General features: G+C 37.9%; 2 protein-coding genes across 5 annotated transcripts in view; one reads left to right on the plus strand and one right to left on the minus strand.

The window, feature by feature from the left end:
* LOC124009872 (GTP-binding protein Rheb-like) overlaps nt 1-5674 on the minus strand; it is a 30376-nt gene extending 24702 nt beyond the window's left edge. For both annotated transcript variants that reach the window (XM_046322089.1, XM_046322091.1), the window contains exons 1-2: nt 5419-5674; nt 1831-1902 (exon numbers count right to left, since the gene is read on the minus strand). In XM_046322089.1, the coding sequence (XP_046178045.1) occupies nt 1831-1902; nt 5419-5470 (124 nt within the window). In that variant the 5' untranslated portion in view covers nt 5471-5674. The remainder of the gene's footprint in view (nt 1-1830; nt 1903-5418) is intronic.
* The window catches only part of LOC124009864 (collagen alpha-1(XI) chain-like), a 438047-nt gene that overhangs the window by 55614 nt on the left and 366926 nt on the right, over nt 1-15507 (plus strand). The gene's annotated exons all lie outside the window — the stretch shown is intronic.

The following is a 15507-nucleotide window of genomic DNA, read 5'->3' on the forward strand; positions in this document are numbered from 1 at the left end:
GGGGCAGGTAGTCTAGTGGTTAAAGTGTAGAGGAGGCAGGTAGTCTAGTGGTTAGAGTGTAGAGGAGGCAGGTAGTCTAGTGTTTAGAGTGTAGGGTCGGCAGGTAGACTAGTGGTTAGAGTGTAGGGTCGGCAGGGTAGCCTAGTGGTTAGAGTGTAGAGGGGCAGGTAGACTAGTGTTTAGAGTGTAGGGTCGGCAGGTAGCCTAGTGGTTAGAGTGTAGAGGGGCAGGTAGACTAGTGGTTAGAGTGTCGTGTTTATAAAATGTGTTTTCTCGCTGTATTTAAACATCTGATAGCCAACTGTGCAAGAACATGTTCATGGTTACAAAGGGTTTAGCTGTCCTAAAATAACGTACATTTCCAAGAAGAAATTTTAAAGCCTTATTTTCAAGAATCACATTTCTTCTTCTTACCGTTTTTCTTAGGAAGAAACTTAAGGAAAAACCTAAAGGACATTTCCAGTAACTTTATTGAGAAATAGCAACTTTGCTTAACTTTCGTCATAAGTCTATAGTTAAGGGGAAAAAATGACAGTTAAGAAGAAATTTCTTCTTAAGGTTTTGTGAATCCAGCCCCAGAAGTCCTTATAAGGAGAGTAAAACAAGGAAGTGGGGACATTTCGCCAGTCCCCACAAGGTAAAAGTCTATTTTAGGCTCACGTAGCGTTTTCACCCACAACAAATTCACATTTTCAACGAGGGGGATTGTGGGAAGGTGAGTGGCAAGAAACCTGTTAGTGGAGCGGCTGAAAAACTTGAGCTCTGCTCTACTTTATGCAAATGGCATAGTTAAATGGGTCAGGGTTAGGGTTAGGGTTAAGGGTTAGGGGTCAGGGTTAAGGGTCAGGTTTAAGGGTTAAGGGTCAGGGTTAAAGGTCAGGGTTAAGGGTCAGGGTTAAGGGTCAGGTTTAAGGGTCAGAGTTAGGGTCAGGTTTAAGGGTCAGGGTTAAGGGTCAGGGTTAAAAGTCAGGGTTAAGAGTCAGGGTCAGGGTTAAGGGTCAGGGTTAAGGGTCAGGGTTAAGAGTCAGGGTCAGGGTTAAGGGTCAGGGTTAAGGGTTAGGGTCAGGGTTAAGGGTCAGGGTTAAGGGTCAGGGTTAGGGTCAAGGGTCAGGGTTAAGGGTCAGGGTTAAGGGTCAGGGTTAGGGTCAGGGTCAGGGTTAAGGTCAGGGTTAGGGTTTAGGGTCAGGGTTAAGGTCAGGGTCAAGGTTAGGGTCAGGGTTAGGACTGGCGCTTTGTCAAGAGAAGGAGGCCCCGCCTCTAGTCAAAACCCACTGTTAGGGGTTAGGTTTAGGGATAGCATTAGAATTAAGGTTAGGGGTCAGGGGTTAGGGAAAATAGGATATTTAATGGAAATCAGGGTTAGGGTCAGGATTAGGGTCAGGGTTAGGGTCAGGGTTAAGGTCAGGGTCAAGGTTAGGGTCAGGGTTAGGACTGGCGCTTTGTCAAGAGAAGGCGGCCCCGCCTCTAGTCAAAACCCACTGTTAGGGGTTAGGTTTAGGGATAGCATTATAATTAAGGTTAGGGGTCAGGGGTTAGGGAAAATAGGATATTTAATAGAAATCAATTGTTTAGTCACCACAAAAAAATGTAAACCAGACATGGGTGTGTGTGAGTGTGAGTGTGAGTGTGAGTGTGAGTGTGTGTGTGTGTGTGTGTGTGTGTGTGTGTGTGTGTGTGTGTGTGTGTGTGTGTGTGTGTGTGTGTGTGTGTCACAAGTTGTACCAGATCGAGCTGAAACACTTCAGAGGAGCAAGGTAAAAATCCCAAAACGATCATATGTGAATAAATAATTCCTGTGTGTACCTGACACGGCTTTCTAAAGACCCTTACTGTTTTCTATCGTTGGATCATAGGAGTCCACAAACTGGCCTTCCACAAACTGGATCGTCAGCGACGACTTTCCTACAGGAAAAAAAAACATGGAGGATGTCATTTACCTCATACAGTACATATGGTGAGTAGACTTCTATTCTGTGTTGAGTAGTAGTATACAGTAGTATACAGTAGTACACAGTAGTATACAGTAGTAAACAGTAGTATACAGTAGTATACAGTAGTATACAGTAGTATACAGTACATATGGTGAGTAGACTTCTATTCTGTGTTGAGTAGTAGTATACAGTAGTACACAGTAGTAAACAGTAGTATACAGTAGTACACAGTAGTATACAGTAGTACACAGTAGTAAACAGTAGTATACAGTAGTACACAGTAGTATACAGTACATATGGTGAGTAGACTTCTATTCTGTGTTGAGTAGTAGTATACAGTAGTATACAGTAGTACACAGTAGTATACAGTAGTACACAGTAGTATACAGTAGTACACAGTAGTAAACAGTAGTATACAGTAGTACACAGTAGTATACAGTACATATGGTGAGTAGACTTCTATTCTGTGTTGAGTAGTAGTATACAGTAGTACACAGTAGTAAACAGTAGTATACAGTAGTACACAGTAGTATACAGTAGTACACAGTAGTAAACAGTAGTACACAGTAGTAAACAGTAGTATACAGTAGTAAACCGTAGTATACAGTAGTACACAGTAGTAAACAGTAGTATACAGTAGTATACAGTAGTAAACAGTAGTATACAGGAGTAAACAGTAGTACACAGTAGTATACAGTAGTATACAGTAGTACACAGTAGTACACAGTAGTACACAGTAGTAAACAGTAGTATACAGTAGTATACAGGAGTAAACAGTAGTATACAGTAGTACACAGTAGTATACAGGAGTAAACAGTAGTATACAGTAGTACACAGTAGTATACAGTAGTAAACAGTAGTATACAGTAGTACACAGTAGTATACAGTAGTATACAGTAGTACACAGTAGTATACAGTAGTAAACAGTAGTATACAGGAGTAAACAGTAGTATACAGTAGTACACAGTAGTAAACAGTAATATACAGTAGTAAACCGTAGTATACAGTAGTACACAGTAGTAAACAGTAGTATACAGTAGTATACAGTAGTAAACAGTAGTATACAGGAGTAAACAGTAGTACACAGTAGTATACAGTAGTATACAGTAGTACACAGTAGTATACAGTAGTACACAGTAGTAAACAGTAGTATACAGTAGTATACAGTAGTATACAGGAGTAAACAGTAGTATACAGTAGTACACAGTAGTATACAGGAGTAAACAGTAGTATACAGTAGTACACAGTAGTATACAGTAGTAAACAGTAGTATACAGTAGTACACAGTAGTATACAGTAGTATACAGTAGTAAACAGTAGTATACAGTAGTAAACAGTAGTATACACGAGTAAACAGTAGTACACAGTAGTATACAGTAGTACACAGTAGTATACAGTAGTACACAGTAGTAAACAGTAGTATACAGTAGTATACAGTAGTAAACAGTAGTATACAGGAGTAAACAGTAGTATACAGTAGTACACAGTAGTATACAGTAGTACACAGTAGTATACAGGAGTAAACAGTAGTATACAGTAGTACACAGTAGTATACAGTAGTACACAGTAGTAAACAGTAGTATACAGTAGTATACAGTAGTAAACAGTAGTATACAGGAGTAAACAGTAGTATACAGTAGTATACAGTAGTACACAGTAGTAAACAGTAGTATACAGTAGCATTCCTGTCAGCTAGTAGTCTACACAGTAGCAGGCCTGTCAGCTACAGTAGTCTGTACAGTAGTTGGCCTGTCAGCTACAGTAGTCTTTACAGTAGTTGGCCTGTCAGCTACAGTAGTCTTTACAGTAGTTGGCCTGTCAACTACAGTAGTTTGTACAGTAGTTGGCCTGTCAGCTACAGTAGTCTTTACAGTAGTTGGCCTGTCAGCTACAGTAGTCTTTACAGTAGATGGCCTGTCAGCTACAGTAGTCTTTACAGTAGTTGGCCTGTCAACTACAGTAGTTTTTACAGTAGTTGGCCTGTCAGCTACAGTAGTTTTTACAGTAGTTGGCCTGTCAGCTACAGTAGTCTTTACAGTAGTTGCCTGTCAGCTACAGTAGTCTATACAGTAGCAGGCCTGTCAGCTACAGTAGTCTATACAGTAGTTGGCCTGTCAGCTACAGTAGTCTGTACAGTAGCAGGCCTGTCAGCTACGGTAGTCTTTACAGTAGTTGGCCTGTCAGCTTCATTAGTCTGCACAGTAGTTGGCCTGTCAGCTACAGTAGTCTATACAGTAGCAGGCCTGTCAGCTACATTAGTATTTACAGTAGCAGGCCTGTCAGCTACAGTAGTCTATACAGTAGTTGGCCTGTCAGCTACAGTAGTCTGTACAGTAGTAGGCCTGTCAGCTACAGTAGTCTTTACAGTAGTTGGCCTGTCAGCTACAGTAGTCTTTACAGTAGTTGGCCTGTCAGCTACAGTAGTTGGCCTGTCAGCTACAGTAGTTTTTACAGTAGTTGGCCTGTCAGCTACAGTAGTCTTTACAGTAGCTGGCCTGTCAGCTACAGTAGTCTATACAGTAGTTGGCCTGTCAGCTACAGTAGTCTGTACAGTAGTAGGCCTGTCAGCTACAGTAGTCTTTACAGTAGTTGGCCTGTCAGCTACAGTAGTCTTTACAGTAGTTGGCCTGTCAGCTACAGTAGTCTGTCACAGTAGTTTTTACAGGCCTGTCAGCTACAGTAGTCTGACCAGTAGTTGGCCTGTCAGCTACAGTAGTCTGTACAGTAGTAGGCCTGTCAGCTACAGTAGTCTGTACAGTAGTTGGCCTGTCAGCTACAGTAGTCTGTACAGTAGTTGGCCTGTCAGCTACAGTAGTCTGACCAGTAGTTGGCCTGTCAGCTACAGTAGTCTGACCAGTAGTTGGCCTGTCAGCTACAGTAGTCTGTACAGTATTTGGCCTGTCAGCTACAGTAGTCTGTACAGTAGTTGGCCTGTCAGCTACAGTAGTCTGACCATTAGTTGGCCTGTCAGCTACAGTAGTCTGACCAGTAGCAGGCCTGTCAGCTACAGTAGTCTTTACAGTAGTTGGCCTGTCAGCTACAGTAGTCTGACCAGTAGTTGGCCTGTCAGCTACAGTAGTCTGTACAGTATTTGGCCTGTCAGCTACAGTAGTCTGTACAGTAGTTGGCCTGTCAGCTACAGTAGCCAACCCTATATGCCAGGCCAACTGAACAAAGCACATCCGAAGATAGAAGTGTTTCATAAATTGGGCAACATCCATACTAAAACACTTCCAAGACGATCCACAAGGAGTCATATCTCGTCAATTGGGCCGTGACTACTAGGCCACTGTCTCAACTGGTGTGGCACTCTCTCATTTCTTCAAACGAGATGTTCCGTGGCAGATTATACTCCCCATAATTTAACTCTATTATAAAGAGAGAGTAATCCGTGACCCGCGCGCAGTCTCTACCTACAGCTAAAGAAGGGCTAAAACACGCATTTTGTCTCTTTTTTTTAATGGTCGACAGCTAAATTGGAACTCACCTACGGATCTGTACCCGAGAATGGCGATTTTTCGTGATTTTGGCTGCGGCATATCTCGTGTTAGCTAGACCATCTAATCTTCACGGTGGACAGCAGCAACCTCCAACATGAACGGCGTTAGCATGTCACAAGCAGAGCAGTCTCTTTTTTCAATCACTATTTATTCTCGTAAAATAAGAAATTTGACATTTACAGATTAGACATTTGAATTCCTGTAGATTTAATAGAAATGTGGGGCGTCTGTAATATCTGCGTCACTCCCCTTTGTGATCTCATGAATTAGCCATCAATGCCCGATGCTGATTGGCTGTGTATAGAATACAGGCGGGCTCTATGTCTCACGCGTAACAGTGATTGGATCAAAAATGCTGTCAGTCTATCTGAGAATCCATTTTCATTAATTGTCCGGTGTGTCTGTAATAGAGTGGGATAATGAATCATTCTAAAACTCCATTACTGTACTGCTGAAATTAGGTCTAGTAAACTGTAGAGTAGTACCCTAGTAAAGATTCATGTCATTATTTTACTAGGCAAGTCAGGTAAGAACACATTCTTATTTAAAATGACGGCCTAGGAACAGTGGGGTTAACTGCCTTGTTCAGGGGACAAAACGACAGATGTTTTACTTTGTCAACTCAGGGATTCGATCTAGCAACCTTTCGGTTACTTGTCCAACGGATCTAAGCACTAGATCTTAGTGAAGATTAATGTAACTAGAATATATTGATGTGACTTTGTGAAATACACTTTCCTTAAATTGTCATTTGATTATTATAGAAGAATAGACTACCAGATATGAATGAATATAAACCATGGTGATCACAGTTTTTTACAATCACTTTGGCACTAATTTCAGAACCTTTCAGAACTCTAGACACACAATTCAAAACGGTCATCACTTGTAACACAGGCTGTCCAATGTTCAAAACATTGCATGGTGCATTCACGTCTTTAAAGAAACCTTGCACTTGCAGAATCATTGGTTCAAATAACTAATTTATCATGAAATACCATAGGAACATTCATTTAGATCACCCACGAAACAAGATACCGATATTTTCACTGTGTAGTTGTTCGTACAATCATTAAATATTGTAGTACAAAATATGTGATACATGTTTTATGATGCCACTACACGTAAATACATCACTATGAAAGGAACTAGTAGAGAGAATACTACAGACAGTGGAATACTACAGACAGTGGAATACTACAGACAGTGGAATACTACAGACAGTGGAATACTACAGGCATAGTGGAATCATTGAACAAAATATGAAATTTATTGATGAAATTACAATAAAATCTCAACGTAGGTTTCTTTGAATCAAAGCAAAAATAAAACAACAAAAAAAAGAACAAAACTACTGTAAAACATCACTGCGGTGTTCCTCAGCGGCTTACTGTAAAACATCACTGCAGTGTTCCTCAGCTGGCTTACTGTAAAACATCACTGCAGTGTTCCTCAGCTGGCTTACTGTAAAACATCACTGCAGTGTTCCTCAGCTGGCTTACTGTAAAACATCAACTGCGGTGTTCCTCAGCTGGCTTACTGTAAAACATCACTGCAGTGTTCCTCAGCTGGCTTACTGTAAAACATCACTGCAGTGTTCCTCACCTGGCTTACTGTAAAACATCACTGCAGTGTTCCTCACCTGGCTTACTGTAAAACATCACTGCAGTGTTCCTCAGCTGGCTTACTGTAAAGCATCACTGCAGTGTTCCTCAGCTGGCTTACTGTAAAATATCAATGCAGTGTTCCTCACCTGGCTTACTGTAAAACATCACTGCAGTGTTCCTCAGCTGGCTTACTGTAAAACATCACTGCAGTGTTCCTCAGCTGGCTTACTGTAAAACATCACTGCAGTGTTCCTCAGCTGGCTTACTGTAAAACATCACTGCAGTGTTCCTCAGCTGGCTTACTGTAAAACATCACTGCAGTGTTCCTCAGCTGGCTTACTGTAAAACATCACTGCAGTGTTCCTCAGCTGGCTTACTGTAAAACATCACTGCAGTGTTCCTCAGCTGGCTTACTGTAAAACATCACTGCAGTGTTCCTCACCTGGCTTACTGTAAAACATCACTGCAGTGTTCCTCAGCTGGCTTACTGTAAAACATCACTGCAGTGTTCCTCACCTGGCTTACTGTAAAACATCACTGCAGTGTTCCTCACCTGGCTTACTGTAAAACATCACTGCAGTGTTCCTCACCTGGCTTACTGTAAAACATCACTGCAGTGTTCCTCACCTGGCTTACTGTAAAACATCACCGCAGTGTTCTTCACCTGTCTTACTGTAAAACGCAAAACAAAGGATTGTACTTCTATATTTCCATCAACCCTGTCTTCCACTGGATGTCATAAGGTGAATGCACCAATTTGTAAGTCGCTCTGGATAAGAGCGTCTGCTAAATGACTTAAATGTAAATGTAAATCTTGTGGATTTGGTCACAGGTTCTCATCCACATCACAATGGATGTTTTCATTAGCCAAACATCTTGGGAAGAATCTTGGGGCGAATCCAGGCCTGACACTGGTCTGCTGTGATGTCATTGCATGCGTCATCCATGGCCTAGAGAAGGGTGGCTTGTTCGTGAGGGCGCCTATCATATACCTTCCACCTCCATGTGGAGAAACATTCCTCAAGGAAAGGAGAGTATGGGGGTAAGTACAAGGGTGTTAAATTGTGGATGTGCCTGAAACCATGCCTGCACCATTTGAGCATGGTGGAACCTGACATTATCCCACACAGTGACATAGGTCATGTCATCAGCTCTACAGACCTGTTTTAGCTCATCAAGGAAGGTTACATTCGAACAGCGAATCATGTTGCTGCCTGCAACTCAATATATAGAGTATATAGAGTAGAGAGCTTTAGATGTTGTTTGACCAAACACTAGAACAGGCAAGATGCGTAATCTAAGCAACTTTGACCGTGGTATGATTGTTGATTTTACACATGGTGATTCCAGCATCTCAGAAACAGCTGCCCTCCTGGGATTTTTACGCTCTACAGTCTCTAGAGTTGACAGAGAACGGAGCGATAAACAAAACACATTCAGTGAGCGGCAGTTCTGTGGGCAGAAACACCTTGTTAATGAGAGAGATCAGAGGAGAATGTCCAGACTCATTCAAGCTAACAGAAAGGTAACACCTTGTTAATGAGAGAGATCAGAGGAGAATGTCCAGACTCATTCAAGCTAACAGAAAGGTAACACCTTGTTAATGAGAGAGGTCAGAGGAGAATGTCCAGACTCATTCAAGCTAACAGAAAGGTAACACCTTGTTAATGAGAGAGATCAGAGGAGAATGTCCAGACTCATTCAAGCTAACAGAAAGGTAACACCTTGTTAATGAGAGAGGTCAGAGGAGAATGTCCAGACTCATTCAAGCTAACAGAAAGGTAACACCTTGTTAATGAGAGAGACTCATTCAAGTCAGAGGAGAATGTCCAGACTCATTCAAGCTAACAGAAAGGTAACACCTTGTTAATGAGAGAGATCAGAGGAGAATGTCCAGACTCATTCAAGCTAACAGAAAGGTAACACCTTGTTAATGAGAGAGGTCAGAGGAGAATGTCCAGACTCATTCAAGCTAACAGAAAGGTAACACCTTGTTAATGAGAGAGGTCAGAGGAGAATGTCCAGACTCATTCAAGCTAACAGAAAGGTAACACCTTGTTAATGAGAGAGGTCAGAGGAGAATGTCCAGACTCATTCAAGCTAACAGAAAGGTAACACCTTGTTAATGAGAGAGGTCAGAGGAGAATGTCCAGACTCATTCAAGCTAACAGAAAGGTAACACCTTGTTAATGAGAGAGATCAGAGGAGAATGTCCAGACTCATTCAAGCTAACAGAAAGGTAACACCTTGTTAATGAGAGAGGTCAGAGGAGAATGTCCAGACTCATTCAAGCTAACAGAAAGGTAACACCTTGTTAATGAGAGAGGTCAGAGGAGAATGTCCAGACTCATTCAAGCTAACAGAAAGGCCACAAACGCTCAAATAACAGCTGTTTAAAACAGTGGTGTGCAGAATGGCATCTCTTAACGTACAACACCGTGAATAATTCAGGCTGTTGTGGAGGCAAAAGTGGGTCCTACTCAGTACTAGAGAGGTGTACCTAATAAAGTGGCCGGTGAGTGCACAGTAATGTCAAATCTGAAAACATTGTCTGGAAAAGTGGTCCATGGGACCATAGAAACTGTGTCTGATAAAGAATGATGATGAAATATTACATCCATAGATAATGTAGTCCAGTTGGTTCATGTTCCACGGTTATTGGTGTCAATGGATCTCGTTATCCTGAAACGTTCATGATCTAAACATGGAATATTGTTTGTCAGTTTCCAATAAACTATGCATTAAGAGTAATGCAACAGTTACTTATCATTTTGAGCAGTTGTATCCATTGGTAGTGAGATCATTGGAATGAAATGAATAGACAGTCATCTCAGATGTAATGTGTGAATTGCATTTTGAAATGGTAATACCTTGATGTTAAGTTGTGTCATTTTGAACAGGTGATTTTAGCTCAATGAACAAATGATCTTAGCATTATGTGTATTGTATCCAAGCAATTGGAAAAAGTGTTTGCATTTGGTTGTGAGTTTTGTGTCTAGAGTTTTGAAAAAAATGACACCAAGATTCCCGAAATTAGTACCAAAGAGTTTGTAAAAACAAAAACTGTAATGTGATGTGTTGTATTGTACAGGTGAATGGTGCATGGAGAGGTGACTAGGGGTATGATCTGTCTACCATAATGAAGTCTAACAGGTGAAACCTCTCTGTGACTAGAACCTCTATTTGGAAAAGATTTAATGCTTCTTTTTCACTGATGTTAATTTATTTCGTGTTAATTTGTGATAAATCAGGTTTGTTGTTGTTAAATAATGACAGATATTCTTAACATTCACCACTGTTCACCATCAATAAATGATTGCTCACAAATAACCAGTACTCCTTTCTAACCAGTAGAGGTCGCCATAACACCACTCAACACTCAATACTATCATTTCCAGTGCACCACGGTTTCTAAAATGTAGAAAACCCCCATGATGCTCTCTAAATGACAGTATGTTTGTTGAGTGGTGTTATGGTGACCTTTAATGCTCCATATCCATGTTGACTCCGTTGCTTCCCACAGTTGTGTCAAGTTGACTGGATGTCCTTTGGGTGGTTGGACCGTTCTTTAATACACACGGGAAACTGTTGAGCGTGAAAAACACAAAAAGCGTTGCAGTTCTTGACACATTCAAACCCGTGCGCCTGGTACCTACTACCATAACCCGTTCAAAGGCACTTCAATCTGTTGTCTTGTCCATTCACCCTCTGAATGGCACACATACGCAATCCATGTATCAATTGTCCTGGTCTTGGTCCTGGTCCTGGTCCTGGTCCTTCTGTAGCTCAGTTGGTGGAGCATGGCGCTTGTAACGCCAGGCTAGTGGGTTCGATCCCCGGGACCCCCATATGTAGAATGTATGCACACATGACTGTAAGTCGCTTTGGATAAAAGCTTCTGCTAAATGGCATATATTATTATTATTATATTATTATTATATTATTATTATATTAATTGTCTCAAGGCTTAAAAATCCTTCTTTAACCCGTCTCCTCCCCTTCATCTATACTGATTGAAGTGGATTTAACAAGTGACATCAATAAGGGACACCATATCTTTCACCTGGATTCACCTGGTCAGTCTGTGTCATGGAAAGAGCAGGTGTTCCTAATGTTTTGTCCAGTATGTCTCTTTTCTAGCGCATCTGATTCAGACCTCTGCCCCTGAAGCCGCAAGCAGCCTAGAGGATGGGACTATCCGTGGAAGATAGCATGTCTCCGTTACGTAAGCCTCAAGTCATAGTATACCTGGAGTCTATAGACCAGACACTGAGCACGCAGTAACACTACACACACTACAAAATAGCTGACACAGACCACAATGGGTTAAGCCCCATAGACAGACACGAATTGCAGCCACGCATATATACACATGGTGGGGAGTGGATGGGAGGAGAACGGAAGACATAGTTATAGTTAGTTATAGACATAGTTATAGACATAGTTATAGACATAGTTATAGACATAGTTATAGTTAGTTATAGACATAGTTATAGACATAGTTATAGACATAGTTATAGACATAGTTATAGTTAGTTATAGACATAGTTATAGTTAGTTATAGTTTTAGTTATAGACATAGTTATAGACATAGTTATAGTTAGTTATAGTTACATAGTTATAGACATAGTAGTTATAGTTAGTTATAGACATAGTTATAGTTAGTTATAGACATAGTTATAGTTAGTTATAGACATAGTTATAGACATAGTTATAGTTATAGTTATTATAGACATAGTTATAGACATAGTTATAGTTAGTTATAGACATAGTTATAGTTAGTTATAGACATAGTTATAGTTAGTTATAGACATAGTTATAGTTATAGACATAGTTATAGTTATAGTTATAGACATAGTTATAGTTAGTTATAGACATAGTTATAGACATAGTTATAGTTATAGACATTATAGACATAGTTATAGTTTAGTTATAGTTAGTTATAGACATAGTTATAGACATAGTTATAGTTAGTTATAGACATAGTTATAGTTAGTTATAGACATAGTTATAGACATAGTTATAGTTAGTTATAGACATAGTTATAGACATAGTTATAGATAGTTATAGACATAGTTATAGACATAGTTATAGTTAGTTATAGACATAGTTATAGACATAGTTATAGTTAGTTATAGACATAGTTATAGTTAGTTAGTTATAGACATAGTTATAGTTAGTTATAGACATAGTTATAGTTAGTTATAGACATAGTTATAGTTAGTTATAGACATAGTTATAGTTATAGTTTATAGACATAGTTATAGTTAGTTATAGACATAGTTATAGTTAGTTATAGACATAGTTATAGTTAGTTATAGACATAGTTATTAGACATAGTTATAGTTAAGTTATATAGTTAGTTATAGACATAGTTATAGTTAGTTATAGACATAGTTATAGTTAGTTATAGACATAGTTATAGTTAGTTATAGACATAGTTATAGTTAGTTATAGACATAGTTATAGTTAGTTATAGACATAGTCATAGTTAGTTATAGACATAGTTATAGTTAGTTATAGACATAGTTATAGTTAGTTATAGACATAGTTATAGTTAGTTATAGACATAGTTATAGTTAGTTATAGACATAGTTATAGACATAGTTATAGTAAGTTATAGTTAGTTATAGACATAGTTATAGTTAGTTTATAGACATAGTTATAGTTAGTTATAGACATAGTTATAGTTAGTTATAGACATAGTTATAGTTAGTTATAGACATAGTTATAGTTAGTTATAGACATAGTTATAGATAGTTATAGACATAGTCATAGTTAGTTATAGATTATAGTTATAGATAGTTATAGACATAGTTATAGACATAGTTATAGTTAATAGTTATAGACATAGTTATAGTTATAGTTATAGACATAGTTATAGTTAGTTATAGACATAGTTATAGTTAGTTATAGACATAGTTATAGTTAAGTTATAGTTTTAGTTATAGACATAGTTATAGACATAGTTATAGTAAGTTATAGTTTATAGTTTATAGTTAGTTATAGACATAGTTATAGACATAGTTATAGTTAGTTATAGACATAGTTATAGTTAGTTATAGATTATAGTTATAGACATAGTTATAGACATAGTTATAGTTAAGTTATAGTTTTACATAGTTATAGACATAGTTATAGTTACATAGTTATAGACATAGTTATAGTTAGTTATAGATTATAGTTATAGTTAGTTAGATAGTTATAGACATAGTTATAGATTAGTTATAGTTTATAGACATAGTTATAGTTAGTTATAGACATAGTTATAGTTAGTTTATAGACATAGTTATAGATTATAGTTATTAGTTATAGACATAGTTATAGATAGTTATAGACATAGTTATAGTTAGTTATAGATTATAGTTATAGATAGTTATAGACATAGTCATAGTTAGTTATAGATTATAGTTATAGATAGTTATAGATAGATAGTTATAGACATAGTCATAGTTAGTTAGATAGTTATAGATTATAGTTAGAGATAGTTAAAGACATAGATCTAGTTAGTTATAGACAGTTATAGACATAGTTATAGTTAGTTGTAGATTATAGTTATACATAGTTATAGTTGGTTAAAGATTATAGTTATAGTTAGTTATAGATTATAGTTATAGACATAGTTATAGTTAGTTATATAGTTATAGATTATAGTTATAGTTAGTTTTAGATTATAGTTATAGACATAGTCATAGTTAGATAGACAGTTATATACTATGGTTATAGACATTTATAGACATAACTATAGTTAGATATATAGTTATAGGTTGTAGTTATATATAGTTATAGGCACAGTTATAGTTAGATAGTTAGTTATATATTATGGTTATAGACAGTTATAGACATAACTATATTTAGATATATAGTTATAGCTTGTAGTTATATATAGTTATAGGCACAGTTATAGTTAGATAGTTAGTTATATATTATGGTTATAGAGTTATAGTTAGTTATAGGCAGTAATAGATAGTTATTAGTTTATAGATTATAGTTATAGTTATAACTATATAGTTAGATACATAGTTATAGCTTGTAGTTATATATAGTTATAGGCACAGTTATAGTTAGATATATTGTTATAGATTATAGTTATAGACAGTAATAGACATAACTATAGTTAGATATATAGTTATAGCTTGTAGTTATATATAGTTATAGGCACAGTTATAGTTAGATAGATAGTTATAGATTATAGTTATAGACAGTAATAGACATAACTATAGTTAGATACATAGTTATAACTTGTAGTTATATATAGTTATAGGCACAGTTATAGTTAGATAGATAGTTATAGATTATAGTTATAGACAGTAATAGACATAACTATAGTTAGATACATAGTTATAGCTTGTAGTTATATATAGTTATAGGCACAGTTATAGTTAGATAGTTCGTTATGTGTCAATGTAAATAGCCCGGGTGGCCATTTGAGTAGTTATTCAGCAGTCTTATGGCTTTTGGGTAGAAGCTGTTAAGGAGCCTTTAGGACCTAGACTTGGCGCTCCGGTACCACTTGCCGTGCGGTAGCAGAGAGAACAGTCTGACTTGGGTGACTGGAGTCTTTGACAATTTTTTGGGCCTTCCTCTGACACCGCCTAGTATATACAGTTGAAGTCGGAAGTTTACATACACTGAGGTTGGAGTCATTAAAACTGTTTTTTCAACTACTCCACAAATTTCTTGTTAACAAACTATAGTTTTGGCAAGTCGGTTAGGACATCTACTTTGTACATGACACAAGTCATTTTACCAATAATTGTTTACAGACAGATTACTTCACTTATAATTCACTGTATCACAATTCCAGTGTGTCAGACGTTTACATACACTAAGTTGACTGTGCCTTTAAACAGTTTGGAAAATTCCAGAAAATTATGTAATGGCTTTAGAAGCTTCTGATTGACATCTGGCTAATTGACATCATTTTAGTCAATTGGAGGTGTACCTGTGGATGTATTTCAAGGCCGGCCTTCAAACTCAGTGCCTCTTTGCTTGACATCATGGGAAAATCCAAACAAATCAGCCAAGAACATTTGTAGACCTCCACAAGTCTGGTTCATCCTTGGGAGCAATTTCCAAACGCCTGAAGGTACTACGTTCACCTGTACAAACAATAGCACACAAGTATAAACACCATGGGACCACGCAGCCGTCATACCGCTCAGGTAGGAGACACGTTCTGTCTCCTAGAGATGAATGTACTTTGGTGCGAAAAGTGCAAATCAATCTCAGAAAAACAGCAAAGGACCTTTTGAAGATACTGGAAGAAACAGGTACAAAAGTATCTATATCCACAGTAAAAGTCCTATATCAACATAACCTGAAAGGCCACTCAGCAAGGAAGGCACTGCTCCAAAACTGCCATAAAAAGCCAGACTATGGTTTGCAACTGCACATGGGGACAAAGATCATACTTTTAGGAAAAATGTCCTCTGGTCCGATGAAACAAAAGTAGAACTGTTTGGCCAT

Source organism: Oncorhynchus gorbuscha, linkage group LG22, assembly GCF_021184085.1.
Source record: "Oncorhynchus gorbuscha isolate QuinsamMale2020 ecotype Even-year linkage group LG22, OgorEven_v1.0, whole genome shotgun sequence".
NCBI classification, from domain to species: Eukaryota; Metazoa; Chordata; class Actinopteri; order Salmoniformes; family Salmonidae; genus Oncorhynchus; species Oncorhynchus gorbuscha.